This window comes from Chaetodon auriga, chromosome 16 (assembly GCF_051107435.1).
Source record: "Chaetodon auriga isolate fChaAug3 chromosome 16, fChaAug3.hap1, whole genome shotgun sequence".
Classification (NCBI taxonomy): domain Eukaryota; kingdom Metazoa; phylum Chordata; class Actinopteri; order Chaetodontiformes; family Chaetodontidae; genus Chaetodon; species Chaetodon auriga.
In genome coordinates, this window is record NC_135089.1 from 23796380 (window position 1) to 23814979 (window position 18600).

Sequence of the window (18600 nt, forward strand, 5' to 3'; positions counted from 1 at the left end):
TTACATTTTTGGACTTCTCCAATGCCTTCAACACCATCCAGCCTCTGTTCCTCAGAGATAAACTGACAGAGGTGGGAGTAGGCTCACACCTGGTGGTCTGGATTACAGACCATCTGACAGGCAGACCTCAGTATGTGAGACTGGGGGACTGCAGGTCTGACACCGTAGTTTGCAGCACAGGAGCACCGCAGGGGACTGTGCTCTCTCCAGTCCTCTTCACCCTGTACACATCAGACTTCCGATACCACTCAGAGTCCTGCCACGTGCAAAAGTTTGCACTGAGTGGACAGGAGGAGGAGTACAGGACACTGATCCAGGACTTTGTCACATGGTGTGACTCCAACCACCTGCACCTCAACACCAGATGGTGGTGGACTTCAGGAGGCCCAGACCTCATCCGGAGCCTGTGACCATCAAAGGGGACTGTGTGGAGTTTGTACGGACCTACAAATACCTGGGAGTGCAGCTGGATGATAAAATGGGCTGGACTGCCAACACAGATGCTCTGTGCAGGAGAGCACAGAGCCCACTGTACTTCCTCAGAAGGCTGGCGCCCTTCAACATCTGCAAAAAGATGCTGCAGATGTTCTACCAGACTGTGGTGGCAAGTGCCCTCTTCTATGCAGCAGTGTGCTGGGGAGGCAGCATCAAAAAGAGGGATGCTACACATCTGGACAAACTGGTGAGGAAGGCGGGCTCGTGTGTGGCAGAGCGACGGGCGCTGAGCGGACTCCTCTCAGTCATGGACAATCCACTGCATCCGCTGCACAGCGTCATCTCCAGGCAGAGGAGCAGCTTCAGTGACAGGCTACTGTCACTTCCTGCTCCACTGACAGACTGAGGAGGTCATTCCTCCCCCATGCCCCCCCGACGCCATGCGCCTCTGTAACTCCACTCCATTAATGTCAATATTCCTCAATGTTCTCAATGGAATCTGTACAACACTGTACAGCACCTTAACTTGCATTCTGTTTGCACTGGACATTTAAACTTGCATTCTGTTGCACTTTCACTTTTAACTTTCAATTCTTTGCTAGCTGTGCTTTTGGATTATTTATTGCATGCCTTTAAATTTGTGGAATATGCTGGAATTTGTGAATTTCCCTTGGGGATGAATAAAGGGTCTATCTATCTATCTATCTATCTATCTATCTAGGGAACATTTAAAAGAAAGCAATGGAGGACTTTAGTGATCTGGCTGGAACATGAAATGAAAGAAAACCTCTGAATTAAATTGGAGAAAAATCATTTAAAGCTTTATAAACAAGTAAAATCAAGGCAAGAGGCTACCATGCAAGGTGCCACCCTGCAAAGTGCCACCCTGTAAGGTGCCACCCTGCAATAACCATTCACCCACAATCACAGAGCGACTGCACAGCATCAAAAGAAATTTGGGGTTCAGTATCTTGCCAAAGGATATTTTGACATGTAGACTACGGGGCAAGAGATCAAACCACTGACCTTCTGATAAGAAGACAACCTGGTTCCTCCTGCGCTACAGCTGCCCCTTTTTATGATGCTGGTTATTACGAAGGACCATAGAATATCATTTCAACATTTTTTATCCATTACCACAGTTTCACTGAAAACTTCTGAAAGTTTTGTGACGTCCAGACAAGTACTTCCAGCAAAAGACCTGGTGTTGGTTAAGAACAGTAAAATAGTAAGTTATTGCTGGCAGACTTCACTAGCCAAATAGCTAAGAGAGAGTAACTGTAGAGCCCATCACTGTCAACGACATGTCCTTAAACTTCTGAACAACAGCCTCAGAAGAGGGTGAAACAGTTGAGGGAGCAGGATTTACAAGCTGATCGACGGTGTTAAACAGAACTATATACATATGGAGGAGGGGGTTTGCCCTCCAGATATATGGGCAAGTGGGTCGGAGAGTTAGGACTCGTAGCCGGAAGCTTTCTGCTCTGTGCCACAACTCCAATATCATGTGCAGGCTGTTGCATGGTGGAGGTTGTGTTATTAGCATATTGATGCGCTGAAATCCAGTATTGATTATCCAAATATTAATCTGTTGTAAGATGTTACTTTGCCAATGAACTGATCTATCATAAGATACTACTGGGAATATTTGATGTATTTCACATTAGCACAGTGGTGTCTGAGGTTAATAAACCAGTATACTTTCCAAGTTGATGCTACTCAAATCACAAGAACAAGCTCATGCCTGTTACAGGATTTACTATAGTAATAACTGTTACCTTGCACGCAACGTTGCGGAGGCTTCTGAAGAAGTCCGGGGATGCATGGTTATCTCCGCCTTCAGCCTGGATTGGTTCAATTACAATCCCTGCCACAGGCTTCCCCTTCTGCCTCCACTTTACGATCAGGTCCTCCACCTGGAGATGCACATGACAGTCCAAACAGCTCTTAATATACATTGGATATTCAAATATCTTAGTATGTGGAAAAAATTATGTGTATCATATGTACTGGGAATACTTCCTGTGTGATAACATGGCCTTATAAGGTACCAGCATGAATCAGTGGAGTAGTGCTGAAATTATTGGTATATTAAATGCTGATCAACAGAAAAATGGTAGATAAAAATTCTTAACTAAAACAACTTTTGCATATGACTGTAAACTGTATACTATTTTTAAGTGTTAGCCAGACAAGCTTAACACTTCGTATACACCACTTTGCACTATGTGAAGTTGAGATGGCCGTAATTTATCTATTTATTTAGTTTTACAATTTATAGCTTCAAAGATTTATTGATTAATGAATTATCAAAAGAACACACAAAATGTATGTTTAGCCTCAATATTATTAAGGAATTGGTTATTTTACTTGCACAACCATGGTAAATAAGTATTAGGGTCATAAAGTAAGCACACACAAGTTATGTATATGAGAGATCAATTAAGCACAGTAAAACAAAATATTGCTGTGACTGAAAATTGCTGCTCTTGTGCCTGAATTGATTTGACAAATGGCCTGATGAAATTCATACAATGAAACATAAAAATCACAGCCTTGATTAGCTGTGGAATGTTTCAAACAGGTGTTTTTTGAACACCCGGACATAAATTACATGACAGCATGCAGGGAACTCAACACAACTCACTGTTCAGTCAGCATAGAGGGATATACTCTTCAAATGTCCAAATCAGTTTGAAAAATGAAATGTATGATTGCACCTGCACCCAATGAACCCCAGTGATCAGATGAAGTGGCATCTGGAGCCTGCAGTTTTATTCATTTTTTTAAATATTCATCACAGCTGTGCTTTTTCTGAAAATATAGCACATCCTCTGGCTATGGGGTAAACTGTTCTCTAGATTGCTTTGATTGAGAAACTTAATTTCTATTCTATATCTGTTGCCATTTTTCCTTCAGTTCTTAATTTTTTTTGTTTGTTTTGTATTTTTGTAATTAGAAGGAAGAATCAAAAAGACCACAAGTGCACTTACAATTGCTTGTATGAACTCACCGCTGTATTTCATGAATGTGCACATACCCATGTCCCCTCTGCCTACCTCCTCCAGACAGCGGGCCTCTTCCTGTGCATTCTCTCTGGTAAATTCCTCCAGTGGGTACTGCAGTCTGGGGAATGGTGCAATTGGCCAATCAAATGATGGCACATCTAGCTTGTGGATTGCTTTGGAGTGTGTCGTTGCCAAGCAACCTTGACAAAGCAAAAACGTGTGAGCCATGAATGTACAATGTCACAATGATAACTCTAACTCTTAAATTCAGTGGTTGTTTGCCATGCAGTATTGCAGGTGTGCTTCAGATTAACATCAATATCTATCAATAAAACACCCATCTAGCAATATAATCTTGATCTGACATATCTTTATGTCTATATATCCAGCTCAAAGAGCATTATACCTCCCTTTCTGGGTCTGCTATTAATGTGACACACTAAAACAGGAAACATTTCGTTTTAAGGACTGTCAATTACCACCAATATAAAAGATGGCCAACAAGAATTGACTGGAATGAAATTAATGAAACCTTTTCAGCTATAAAGACAATTTTGAAGCAGCAGAGTGCTGAGTGTGAGATGACTGTTGTTGGACTGATAGACATATTACAGTATTGGTATTTCATTCATCCCTCAATGTGTGTGTGTCTCAGGCTCTGTCATGGAAATGCTTAATTCTGAATCTATGCAAGCACAACAGGACCATTACGAAAGAGCTGCATGCTTTATGTTTGGATTTCAATCCAAGATGGCCTCCTCGGCACTGCGCTCTCTAATACTCTCTTATACTAATACTTTATACTTTCTTTGTTTTTGTTTATTTGTCACATTTTGAACTGTCCCTCTGATAATTGGGAGAAGCTGTTAAAGATCTACGGGTCAGGGATTTCATAGTGTTGCCGTCTTTACAGCTGGCAAATGTCCACTCTCTGACAAATAATATGGATGAACTGCTGCTCCTGAATTGAACAAACACAGATTTTTGCAGATTTGCTGCCCTATGCTTTACTGACACCTGGCACAGTGAGCATACACTGTGCAAATCCACCAACTGCCAAAATACAGACAGCACATCAAGGGTCCCACAAGGGATAGTAATACACAAGACCACTGCTACAGAATATTAAAAGGTGCACACTGGGCAATCTTGGGGCTCTGCAATCACTGAGCTAACAACCCTTTGTCAGTGTAGGAGAAAGTGCAGGACATCATCAACTTCAGAAGACCATCCTCACACACAGCTGTGAACCATCACTGGCCAATGGCCTGAATACATTCTACTGCAGGTAGGATAGCCCTACATCAACACCCATCATGCAACTGGGCTCAGCACTCAGGATCTGCATACAAAATGTGTGTCAAGAAGATCAGGGAGATGTCAGGCTGAGATGGCATGTCCCCCTCCTGTCCCCTGAAAGTCTGTGCTGATCAGCCGACACCCATCTTCACAGAGTTCTTCAACAATTAATGAATCACATCTGCTGGGCAAACAGTCAGTGGAGGAAGCTGTTAACATGGGACTGAACTACATCCTGCATATCTACGAGCCTGCATATCATGCAGTCAGAACAACCTGGAGCTGCACATGCTTAAAACTGTGGAGATGACAGTTGATTTAAGGAGAAGCCCCACAACACTGCCCCAAATCGCCATCCTCAACAACGTTTGCACTGTAAAAACCTTCAAGTTTCTGGAATCCACTATCTCTCCCAGGACCAACTGTATATAGTAATTTTTATGGAAGTGGGATTTTTATGGCATTTAATATTTTTATAATCTGTACATAATCCACATATACATAGTAGTTTTTCTATTCTATTCTCTTCTCTTCTATCTATCTCTATCCTGTACATTTTTTTTTTTTTTATCTTGATCCTTTTGTGCGACTGATCTTGCTTTTTGTAATACTTGCTGTCTGTAACAACTTAATTTCCCCAATGTGGGATCAATGAAGTCTTATCTAAGGTGGACTTCAAACATAGCCATCATAAAGACGGCGCAACAGAGGATGTACTTTCTGCATCATCCCATGAAGTTCAACCTGCCTCAACAGCTGCTGCTGATCCAGTCTGTTCTATGCACATCCATCATTGTCTGGTTTGGATCTGGCACCAAACAGGACAAGAAAGGATTGCAAGACCTCTCACATCGTGGACACACCCTGTTCAAACTTCTCCCCTGTGATGGGCACTACAGATCACTGAACACCAAAACAACTAGACACAAAAACAGTTTCTTTCCACAAGGCATCACCCTGACCCTAACAGTCAGCCAGTCATAGTGTCACTAAAACTCTGACACCAAATCATCCAGTGAAAGGCCATTTATAATCCATTTAAGAACAGTTTTCGATATGTATATTCATCACTCACTGTCAGTGTCAACATAAATACCTGCACATTGTAAATTGTATTGTATATGTTGTTTTTTGCCACATTATTTTTTCATATATTGTTTATTCCTCTATTTTTGCACTGCTTAACCTATTGTTCAGACTTTTTGTTTTTTTGTCCTTGCTAAGCTGTATGTCAATTTTTTTCCTATGCAAGTACATTGAGAGCAAGTTTTAAACTGGAGTCAGATTCCTTGTATGTGCACACATGCTTGGCCAAAAAAAGCAGATTCTGATTCTGATGCTCGCATGGTTTTGGAATCTAACATGGGAGAGAGCTCTCGGATCTTTTATTTTTAAATTTCACCACACAGCACTACTGGAGAACAGCAATTGTGTTTATGGAAGTATTTAATGTACCCATCGTTCTTCCATGAAAACCCCCCATGAAGGACAGAATACTGAGGTCTGGACAACCTGGGGCCTGAGACAGAGAGATAAATGAGAGTAACAGAGAAACCCAGAACATAGAGGAAGATACAAGTACTTTGTACAATATAGGCGGCAATATCAAAATAATTGTGATAAGTAGTGAGATTTCTTTCACCCACTTGGTTTATCATGCAGGTGCTGAGGTCCTCCTCAGATGGTGTGTTGTGGCCTCGCTCCTTGTTCTATAGAAAAAGCAGAAGGTTAATTTACATTTGCTTGTTGAGATATTATTTGAGTTCTTATTTAATCAAATATTCATCATTCAAATAAACATATTTATGAAACAAAACATTCAATGTCAGTTACCAATTAAATAACAAAGGATATGGTAACTCAAAGTGTCAGTTGAGAATTCCCTTATTTTACTCAGGTTTTTACGGTATTCTTTAAAAAGTACAGTCAAAATTTTAATGGATGTACATATGACAGTAGGTTTAGGGGCAACAGAACACTGATTTATGGCAAACATGTCTTTGTCAAACATTTCAAAACTGTGAAAATTAATATTCAATTCTGGAAAAAAAAAACACTGAATGCACTGCATGATGGACAGGAGTCACAAAAAGTTTCTGTTGACCTTTAAATTATCTGTTTTTTTATTTAACAAGAAAATTTGTTCAAGTCTGACATCGCTCCAGTCATGATGTCCAGTGTAAAATCATTTCAGAGTTAGATGTCAAAATATTCCACCACTACACAGTTTTCGCTGCCTTACACAAGCAGGCCGGTGTTTCCCCCTCTTTTTCGCATTTATGTTATGCAGGCTGCTGGCTGTAGCTACTCAGACATGAGAGTAGTATTGATCATCTTAACTAATTCTTGGCAAGAAAGCAATAAGTGTATTTTCTTAAGTGTCAAACTTTTTCTTTTAAACATAAGAATGTCAGCTGATGTACAAACGATGTCATTGGATCTTAATATATCATTTTAAAAATCGCTGAAGGTGCCTCTTGACTGAAGGATGTTTAAAATTACTTGCTGTGCATCAAAATGTAGGGTCCGCAGATACAATGCTAATCCAATTCAATTAAAAAATTCTGAGTTGGGTACAGCACTAATTTTCAAGTCTATCTGTTCATATATACTTTCAGATGGAAACTCCATTCAGACCTTAAATGTTCCACATCTTTCAGACATTATTGGATTGATTTAAGTTTTCAGTTGGTCTAATTAGTAATTAGTTTTAATCAGCTTAATTAATCTAATTTGTTTTCCCACTTTTCCCACTCTTCATATGCTGTCAGCTACATCTTCATACAAAGTCAGATACAGTGTATTTGGAAATTATTCACACTCCTTCACTTTCCCCACATTTTGTTATGTTACAGTTTTTTTCCACAATGGATTAAATTCCTTTTTTGTCTCATCAACTGACACACAACACCCCATAATTTCAAAGTGAAACAGGTTTTATAGAAATTTTTGCTAATTTATTAAAGATAAAAAACTGAAATATTACATGTGCGTATGTATTCACACCCTTTGCTATGACACTCAAAATTGTGCTCAGGGGCATTCTGTTTCCACTGATCATCCTTGAGATGCTGCGACAACTTGATTGGAGGCCACCTTTAGTGAATTCAATTGTTTGGACATGATTTGGAAAGGCACACACCTGTCTATATGAGGTCCCACTGTTGACAGTACATGTCAGAGCAGAAACCAAGCCATGAAGTCAAAGGAATTGTCTGTAGACCTCCGAGACAGGATTGTATCGAGGCACAGATCTGGGGAAGGGTACAAAAAAATTTTGACTGCATTGAAGGTCCCGAAGAGCACAATGGTCTCCATCATTCGTAAATGGAAGAAGTTTGGAACCACCAGGACTCAGCCAGACTGAGCAATAGGAGGAGAAAGTACTGTACTTATGTACATGCGATATTTCATTCTTTTATTTTTAATAAATTAGCAAAAATTTCTGAAAAAACTTTTTTACTTAGTCATTATGGGGTATTGTATGTAGATTGATGAGAAAAAAAAGGAATTTAATCCATTTTGGAAAAAAGATTGTAACATAACAAAATGTGGGGAAAGTGAAGGGGTGTGAATACTTTCCAAATGCACTGTATGTAGCTCAGCTCCAGTCTCCAAGCTTGCACTGTTTCTTCATCCATCTTCATTCATACTCTTTTCAACTATTATCTGCTTATTTATACCTTAAGCCAGAAGCTTAATTTAAACCTTAAAATATCCCACATCTTTCTTATATTATTGGTATTATTGAATTTTTACAGCCAATCATGGAGTTTAGCATCAGCTTTTCAACATCCAGCGTTCACATCACAATATCTTCAGAAATTGCCTCCTCTGATGATGACTGATCTTAAATAAATGTTGGATTTCCAACCATAACTGACACTGAATCAATATTGATTCAACTGTCATCTAAAAAGGCAATCTACTGCTAAATTTGTGCTGATTCAAAATGAAACATCTTTTTTGTTCACTGACATATTTTGCAAATAGTGTAAGAAATTACTAAGGCAAGACCTTTATAAGAAATGACTGTTTGCATTTAAAGCAAGTCTCCCTAATGAGTTCTCTCCTGAAATACACACCAAATTTGAAATTAAGAAATATAACATCCCTAGAACTTTACTGTATATTCAATATTCCTTTATTATACATTAGAAAATGAGGTGGTCCAAACTTGTAAAACACACACTGCACACTAAACTACTTTCTGTTGGCAAACAGTATTATTGGGTTGTAAGAAATTACCTTTGCATGTGTTTCAGCATAAATAGCAGGGAACCTTCAGGGAACGTTCCTAAAATTACCTCCAAAAACACGTCACTTCATGTGGTTAGAATGTTCTGAGATTGTTACACTGACTAAAAATAGTTGAACAACATGCTTTAAACATTGTGGAAAGTTATCAAGTAGAAACCTGTAAGGACTCCTCCGGGAATATTACTGGAATGTTCGGGTTAGCTGGATGGGCCGCTTCAACTACATCTTCTGAATTAATTAATGTTCTGTATGAACTTGCCATCTCTGTATCACTGTATGAATGTGTGTTTGTATATGTCATTTGTCCCTTCTGACTTACACTGTAAACATTTGTTGAAAAAAGCTTAATATCTTAAAAAGTAAAAAAAAATCTGAAAAATCTGAATGACAGCAGCATTGTTCTGACTGAGCTGAACATGTTGACATTTTAATGGTATCGTTGCTGAAAGTAAGTGGTTGCCGACCACAAAGTGTACAGAAGACAAATAAAGAATGACAAAATGATAAATAGACTATTTTTATAGCCTTTTTCTAGTCCAATGACCACTTACAACAAGTCTGCATTCACACATTCACAAATTTGCATGATGGTGGCTATGCCACCTGCTCATTACAAGCATTAACCATTCACACACACTCACACACTTGCATTGGGAGCAATTTGGGGTTCAGATACTGCCGAGGCCAGGGATCAAACCACAGACCTTCTGATAGGTAGATGACCATGCTCAGTGGCGTTGCTCGGGTCTCTTGGGGCTCAAAGCAAGAAATCCCTGGGGCCCCCACATCACCTGTGCACGCCACAACAATTTTTTTTTTTTTTCCACACATAAATGCACAATTTCTGGGACATTTGAGATGAATACTGAAAACATAGATTAGTGGTTCTCAAAGTGAGGTCCAGGGACCAACAGAGGTCCCTGAACGCCCAGGCCTATCAATAATCGTTGCTGTAAATTAGTGGCAGGGGCCCCCCTAGTGGCTGGGGGCTCTAAGCAACTGTCTGGCTTGACGGTCCGCAAGCCCCGCCCCTGACCACGCTACCTCCTGAGCTACAGCAACCCCCAAACTAGACCGTTTGCATTTTGTGAAGAAAATCCATGTGAAAGCAGGAAGCTGTTAGCTGCTGCATCTCTCAGTGTATGTGTGTCAGTATGTATGTGTCAGTGCATGTGTCTTTATTTGTGTATGCGTCTGTACGTGTACACACAGAGACACAGACATGTGCGTATGTATGCACTGTATGTATGTACGTGTACGTCAGGATGTGTGAATATGTGTCTGTTTGTGTGTTTTTTGTTCCAATTGACTTACACTGTAAAAATTTGTTGAAAAGCCACAGGGAGGGCTAACAACCCTTTCTCACGTGGCTTTTTGGGAAGGGGTTGCATTACATGACACTAGGTGTTTATACTCCGGGCCCGGACCACATTGACCTGCAAAGCTGCTTGATAATGCTAGCTGGCTACTGTGACTGCACACTAATAGCACGATAGGGATATGAGGACATGAAACACAGAGGACTCCTAACCAAAGTTTGACTGACTATGGTGAATTCAGTCTGCAACACAGTCAGACATTTTTTCCTTACATTTGTTACATGGTACCTCTTTCTTTTTGTGTGCATCTCCAAAGTATGTGCCTGTTTGCTACATCCCCCTCCGGTACAGCAGGTGGCAGTATGTAGAAAATTAGCTGTTACATCTTGTGACAAAGAATCATCTTGTGACTGGTCTGGGGGTTGGTGATGGGCAGGTGGTAAGCATCATCTTTCTAAACAGTTTAATGAACGAAAATTTTGACAAGTTTAAAACCAAAGTGCAGACATAATGTTTATTCAGGAGACACATTTACGTGACAATTAAGACTGAGCTTGATCTTCTGCTGATGAGAGACGGCCAAGAGACTCCAACTCCACTCAAAGGGATCTATGTATGATCATGGAGACAAAGCGGGCTGTCTCTTGGTCCATCAAGTAAAGGCTAAGTTAGCCTTACTTGATAACCCTTACAACCAGAGTCAGTGCCAGCACAATATATGCTTAGTGTTCCATGTCATAAAGGGCCCTCTGCCACAGACCTGTACATAGATCAGTGGTTCCCAAAGTTTTTCTGCAGGGTCCCCCTTTTGTAGATTTGTAGAAAAAAAAAATAAAATGTCAAGCCCCCCAGAGCAAATCCTCGCTCAAACCTTTGCCATTAATGAATCTGAAGTATGCTACTAATCAACAGTCTTTGTAACTGTCAGTCACTTCATCCATCTGCAAAGCAAAACAGTTTTGTCATATCTTCTTATTAAGCTGCTCCTCTATGCCTTTTGACATGTCATAAATGCGCCTCACAATAGTATTGTGTGACAGTGGAATAGCCTTTAGTTTGCTGGCTGTTGCTTCATCAGTCATAGTTGGAAACCATACCAATAATGGAAAGTAGGATTAATTCCTCTGCTATTGTGTGCGGCTTTTTACACCAAGGAACTCTGTCACGCTACTTTGTAGGAAGCGAGTTGAGCATTTGAAGGCACAGATGCTCGTCTTTCCTAATTACTCTTACTAATTACTCACTGTTGTACTGGGGAAGCCGAGGGTGAGATATTTAGGTAGAACTCACTATGCCCTCTTTCCTCAAATCACGTCTTCTAGTAACATAGGTCATCATCCAAGGGTCATTTCTCCAATTTCTAATACCTTACATCCCCCATGGAAGAGACAGTCATTAATAAAATTAGAGTTGGGCTTGGAAAAAGAAAGGTGGGCCACTTTTTCAGATGATTTCTGGAAAAAAGTTCTGGAAGTTGTCAACTCCTCCTCTAGCTATGCTAAACTTGGCCTCATACAGTTCAAATTTGTTCACAGACTATTATAGCATGGATGAACTCTCCAAACTTTACCCAGTCAAAGTGGATGAATTGGATGCCATTGACTGAACAGGTTAATTGTCTTCCTCTGGGTGAGGAGGCACAGAATAAGTGCAGTCACCCATTTATTTACTTGCTCGCTTTATTACTTTATATTGTTTATATTTGTTTACTGATCTAATTGCTTATTTTGTATTCTTTTTTGTGACTATTCATATTTAACCTGCAATGTGGTCCAATTCTGTTATGGGAAAGGGTTTGGGGGAGAGGTGGAGGGAAGGGAGAGGGACCTGAGTAAATGAGATGGGATGTTCAAAGCTAAAATGTTAATAAGATATCATGGAATTTTTCACAGGTAATGTACACTTTGTTTTGTTTTCTGTCCCTCCTACAAATAAATAAGCTTAATATCTTCAAAAGTATAATGTTTCAAAAAATCTGAATGACAGTAGTATTATCTTTAAATTGTTGAAGCAATACTGAAATGGTTGAAAAACCAGCTGATATCAAATGAATTGCATTGCTCTGAAAACTTGGAAGCTGAAGTGCATTAGTTGAAGAAGCTGAGTGCTGGAACATTTACTGCCAAAGGGGGAAGCAGAAATAAAAAACCGGAAAACTGAAAGAAATTCTTTGTATTAATATCAGATCCAAAACTCACTAGACCCCTATTACGATTAGTTACTTTTCAATGATTTCATTTTGAAACAAGTTTCCAGTTAAGATAAACATACTGTCTGGGGCTTGTATTTTGATAAAATAAATACATCCTTGATTTCCTGTTAAGATGCAGTTAAGCTATGTGGCTTTTACTCTGAAAACAACATTAACAAACAAACCGCCAAGCTTTTTCTGGTTTCCCTGTTAAGATATGGTTACTGTCTGGGGCTTTTAGTTTGAAACACCAGGTGCAGTTTGTTTCCTGTTTACTCAGAAAAACAAGCCTCATCCTGAGCTTCCTGGAAAGATGCAGTTAGTCTATGGTACTTCTATTTTGAAACTAGAGATGGCAATTTCAGAGGAAATTGTGTGAATGCTGCATGCTGAAACGATGAAGCTAAACGGAATTACTAGCTTTAATTTGTAAGGAGAAGCACCTGAGGGCATACAAAGAGTTGGAAAAGTGGAAAAGAGTCCAGTATGAATTATTAACTAGTATGAATAGGATTTAGAAGTTAAAAAAAAGGATGTTACAACAAAATAATGTGTTTCTCACTACCAATAATTCCATGTGTAGAGGAACATGTTGTTAATCTTCCAGCATCCACACCAAAAAGAGCCTCACCCTATGTTCCATATTTTAAGGTTACCAGCTTGGGCTTGTGTCTATGTTTCAGTATCGGTCTATGTATGGGTGCATGTTAGTGTACTTGTACTTGCTACATAGTGATGGCTGGATTAAGTTTTTAATGACAGAGTGAGGACATTTTTGCAAAGTGAGGACATTTGGCTGGTTCCCAAAATTTCTAAGTGTTTCCAAAGGCAACTGGACTTAATTGTGGTTCTAGAAGACGTTTTGCCTCTTATCCAAAAGGCTTCTTCAGTTTGAACTGACTGGTTAGGAGTCTCAGGTATTTATCCTCTTGCAGGATCATCATGTGACACATTAGGGTCATGTGAGTCCTGGTATGAATGGTTGTTGTGCTGCCTGAGGAGAGGTCTCATGACTGCATTGTAAGTAGCTGATAAGGGGTGTCTTAGCCCAGTGGTTCCCAACCTTTTTTCCTTGAAGCCCCCTTGCCTATGTCTAAGGCAAGCCAGGCCCCCCAACCCCAACTCCTATCTGCATACACGCACTAAAAGAATAAAGTGATTAATTACAAACTTTTATTTGCAAAAATAAACAGCAGTTGTAGGTTTTTGTTCTTATCCAATTGAGTGTGTTATTGGGATTTTATAAATTTTATGTGCACAAATATAATTCTGGTAACCTCACAACCTCAGTGCAGATAAAATTGTGCGCACCTTCTGTGATATCTGCCGCCCCCCAGTGGGGGGTGCAGACCCCAGGTTAGGAACCACTGTCTTAGCCCACCTCCTCTGTTCAGTGATGGTCTTTCCAGTTTGACATGGATGGCATCTTTCACTCCTCTTTCAAACCATAAGTCTTCCCTGGCCAAAATATGTACATTATGGTCCTCAAAAGAATGTCCCTTGTCCTTGAGATGGTGGTGGACTGCTGAGTCTTGACCTGAGGTGTTGGCTCTTCTGTGTGTGCCATGCGCTTGTGAGGCAGTTGCTTCGTTTCCCCAGTGTACAAGTCTGTGCATTTCTCGCTGCATTGCACTGCATAAACTACATTGCTCTGCTCGTGTCTGGGTGTTTTGTCCTTAGGGTGGACAAGTTTCCGTCTCAAGGTATTTGTTGAAAATCCTTATGAGTTTTCACATACTCCTGCTGTGTTGAGCATCACTGTGCTGTATGATCCTGGGAGAGGAATAAATACCTGAGACTCCTAACCAGTCAGTTAGTTAGAAGTGAAGAAGCCTTTTGGATAAGAGGCGAAACGTCTTCTAGAACCACAAACAAGTCCAGTTGCATTTGGAAGTACGTAGAACTACCATGACCTTGATGAATGAGAATCTTCACAGATGTATTCCCAGAACTTCAAAGGGCTGTTTGAAGGTAAAGGCTTGGTTTTAAGGGTTAGGTTAGAATTAGGTTAGGGCAAGGTGTTAGGAAATTTATTATGACAATGAGGGTCCTCACAAGGATAGAAGTACAAGGCTGTGTGTGTGTGTGTGTGTGTACTGTGTTTCAGTTATGTATGTATGTACAGTATGTATATATGTAAAATATGTATAAATGTAGGCACAGCATCTATGAATGTAACTGTATGTAACAGTGGTGGCCAAACAGTTAATGTGCAGTTTTCAACCAGTTACACTGCAAGAAAATCAGTGTCTCTAGACCTGAAAATCCCACGTGCCATAGAAAAATAATATTCTATCAAAGTTACTACACAACACTATTAGACAGCTCAACATTTAACTTTACAGTAGGTTACTGGCATAATGGCAACAAAAGACTGGAAAAGTAGTGAAATGCAAAAGAAAACACCTGGTGGAACATCTCGCAATCAATTAACTGGCAACAGGTGAGAAACATGATTGCGTCCAAAAAAAAAGTCTCCCAGAGAGGCTGAGTCTTTCTGATGGAAAGATGGAGAAGGGTTCACCATCTGAAGAAATCTCTATACGCAAGGGACAAGCCTGAAAACCAATACTGGGTGACCACTGTCTTACCCCTCAGACCCTCAGCGCAGCTACAGCGCATCTTCAACCTGAGCCTGGAGCAAAGGAGGGTCCCTCAGCTGTGGAAAACATCCTGCATCATCCAAATCCCAAAGAGACCAAAACCTGAGCAGCTGAATGACTTCAGGCCAGTCACCCTCAAATCACACGTGATGAAGACCATGGAGTGGCTGCTGCTACACCACCTGAGGCCACAGGTGCGCCACGCCTTTGACTCTTTGCAGTTTGCTTACCAGGAGAAGGTGGGAGTGAAGGACGCCATTGTCTACTTGCTACACCGATCCCTCTCCCACCTGGACAGGGGCAGCAGCGCGGTGAGGATTACATTTTGGACTTTTCTAGCGCCTTCAACACCATCCAACTTCTGCTCCTCAGAGATAAACTGACAGAGATGGGAGTAGGCTCACACCTGGTGGTCTGGATTACAGACTATCTGACAGGCAGACCTCAGTATGCGAGACTGGGGGACTGCAGGTCTGACACCGTGGTTTGCAGCACAGGAGCACCGCAGGGGACAGTGCTCTCTCCAGTCCTCTTCACCCTGTACACATTGGACTTTCAATATAACACAGTCCTGCCACGTGCAAAAGTTCGCAGACGACACTGCTATCGTGGGCTGTATCTGGAATGGACAGGAGGAGGAGTACAGGACACTGATCCAGGACTTTGTCACATGGTGCGACTCCAACCACCTGCACCTCAACACCACCAAGACCAGGGAGATGGTGGTGGACTTCAGGAGGCCCAGGCCTCATCCGACCATCAAAAGGGACTGTATGGAGTTTGTACGGACCTACAAATACCTGGGAGTGCAGCTGGATGACAAAATGGACTGGACGGCCGACACAGATGCTCTGTGCAGGAGAGGACAGAGCGACTGTACTTCCTCAAAAGGCTGGTGTCCTTCAACATCTGCAAAAAGATGCTGCAGATGTTCTACCTGACTGTGGTAGGAAGTGCCCTATTTTATGCAGCAGTGTGCTGTGGAGGCAGCGTCAAAAAGTGGGATACTACACATCTGGACAATCTGGTGAGGAAGGTGGGCTCTGTTGTGGGCACAGAACTGGACAGCCTGACGTCTGTGGCAGAGCAACGAGCGCTGAGCAGGCTCCTGTCCATCATGGACAATCCACTGCATCCGCTGCACAGCGTCATCTTCAGGGAGAGGAGCAGCTTCAGTGACAGGCTGCTGTCACTGTCCTGCTCCACGGACTGACTGAGGAGGTTGTTCCTCCCCCACGCCATGTGTGTCTTTAACTCCACTCGGGGGGGGGACACGATGTTAAACATTAATGTCAATATTCCTCAATGCTCTCAATGGAATCTGCACAACACTGTTCAACATGCACCTTAACTTGCATTCTGTTTGCACTGGACATTTAAACTCTGGGCATCTCATTTAAACTCATTACTCATCAACTCCTTGCTTGCTGTGCTTTTAGATTATTTATTGCATGCCTTTTACTTAAAATTTGTGGAATATGCTGGAACTTATGAACTTCCCTTGGGGATGAATAAAGTATCTATCTATCTATCTATCTATCTATCTATCTATCTATCAGACAACACTGCATTGAAAACAGACATGACCTCGTAGTGGAAGTTACTGCATGGGCTCAGGAACACGTCCAGAAAATATTGTCTGTTAACACAGTTTGTTGCTGCATCCACAAATACTAACTGAAACTATGCCATACAAAGAGGAATTCTTATATAAACCACAACCAGAAACGCTGCTGCCCTTTCTGGTCCCGAGCTCATATAAGATGGACTGAGGCCAAGTGGAAGACTGTCCTGTGGTCTGAAGAGTCAAAATTTGAAATAATTTTGTGAAATCATGGACACCATGTCCTCTGGGCTAAAGATAAGAGTGTGTGTGTGTGTGTGTGTGTGTGTGTGTGTGTGTGTGTGTGTATATATATATATATATATATATATATAAAAAATATTATGTTACATGTAAATCTAGTATACTCTTTCATCACCGCAATGGATTACTTGCAAAGTAAGCAAACACACTTTTCCTCAATTACTATGGAAAAGTACTAATTTTCCCAACATTTCTGAAAACAACTGAGGTGAATGTTTTCATCCATGGATAATCATTCTAGATCATGTAGTCGTTTAAAATGGAAGCAACCTCTAGTGTTCAAATTAAAAAGTGCAGTGGCAAGGTTTGCTAGTAGTTTTACAAGATGACAGTGGCATTTAGTGTTTAAACTAAGATGTGCACTGCACATACTGTGCAATTTATGAGAAATATGCGCAAGCAATATTACAGCCAATTTTTAAAAATTCACCATTGGCCATTTAAAAATGCACAGCAGAGCACAGTTGTCCCACAGGTTATAGCTTGGCCTGCCTTGGTAAGTGCAGTATGTATCTATTGTATGTACAGTATGTCTGTATGTATGAACAGTGTGTTTGTGTACTGTATATATAGTATGTATGAACTATATGTATTTGTGTGTCTTAAAGTCAGAACGTCATGTCCTTTGCTGCATGGATACTGACCTCTCATTTTTTCCTGTGTCCCAGGTTTTTATTTTAACTGAGGTCTTCTACCATATTTTAGACCATGCTAAAGGTAAAAGTTAACATATTCCAATGTGTTGTTACTCACCCTGTACCAGATAAACATTGCTTTGTATGCATTTTCATTGGAGCAAGAGCCACAAGCCATTGTCTGAACACGAGTCATTCCACTGGGAGCCACCTGACAGGGAAAGGCAAATTGTGGTGCTGTTGTTTAAAAAAGCGTAAAAAATTTAAAATATATAACATTATGTACAGTTTCATTACAACAATAATGACAGCAACACTAATAGTGCTTATTCTGAATTATACTGGTAAATTTGCATTTTACTAACTGAAAGAAGACTCTCAGTGAGCTTGTCTGGAAAGTTCTCTGGCGGCAGGATTCCCAGGGCAGGTCGGTTCACAAGTGTACTCTGCAAAAAAAGTCACACACACACACCAGCCCACCAGCACACACATACACACACGCCCACACTTTTTTGATCAACAAAGCACAACTGAAGCTTTAAATTTGCATTCAGAAAATGCTATTTAGTAGGGTAAACAACAGACAACAGTATATCCTCCATTCACTGATAACAACACTGCTTCGCTACAACAACTGAGTCTTCGAGTGTTAACAGTTGACACCGGTAGAGTTTTAATTACAAAAACAACGAGGCTTGAACATCAGAACCGTGTGCAATATGCACAATTTTGTATTTACCGTGAAAATGGTGTAGTTTACTGAACTAGCATACAGTATATACTGTAACACTGAAGACCAAACAATACGATTCCATGACATAAATGACCTTGTATATAAAGCCAGCCTACCAGATTGTTGGGATTGGCCATCAGTTTGAGAAGAGCAGGGTGGTTGTAGCCTGAGGAGAACAGAAAGGGAGTGGGGATAGATGGAAGATAATAAAGTACTCCAACTGTATCAATGGATTGTGAGCAGTCAACAG

At 40.7% G+C, this 18600-nt stretch overlaps 1 protein-coding gene across 1 annotated transcript in view; it reads right to left on the reverse strand.

Moving 5' to 3' along the window:
- The window catches only part of abat (4-aminobutyrate aminotransferase), an 85116-nt gene that overhangs the window by 11501 nt on the left and 55015 nt on the right, over positions 1-18600 (reverse strand). Inside the window, exons 7-13 of the mRNA XM_076751844.1 lie at positions 18467-18516; positions 17983-18063; positions 17736-17828; positions 6389-6451; positions 6198-6261; positions 3495-3643; positions 2214-2351 (exon numbers count right to left, since the gene is read on the reverse strand). Coding sequence (XP_076607959.1) covers positions 2214-2351; positions 3495-3643; positions 6198-6261; positions 6389-6451; positions 17736-17828; positions 17983-18063; positions 18467-18516 — 638 coding nt within the window. The remainder of the gene's footprint in view (positions 1-2213; positions 2352-3494; positions 3644-6197; positions 6262-6388; positions 6452-17735; positions 17829-17982; positions 18064-18466; positions 18517-18600) is intronic.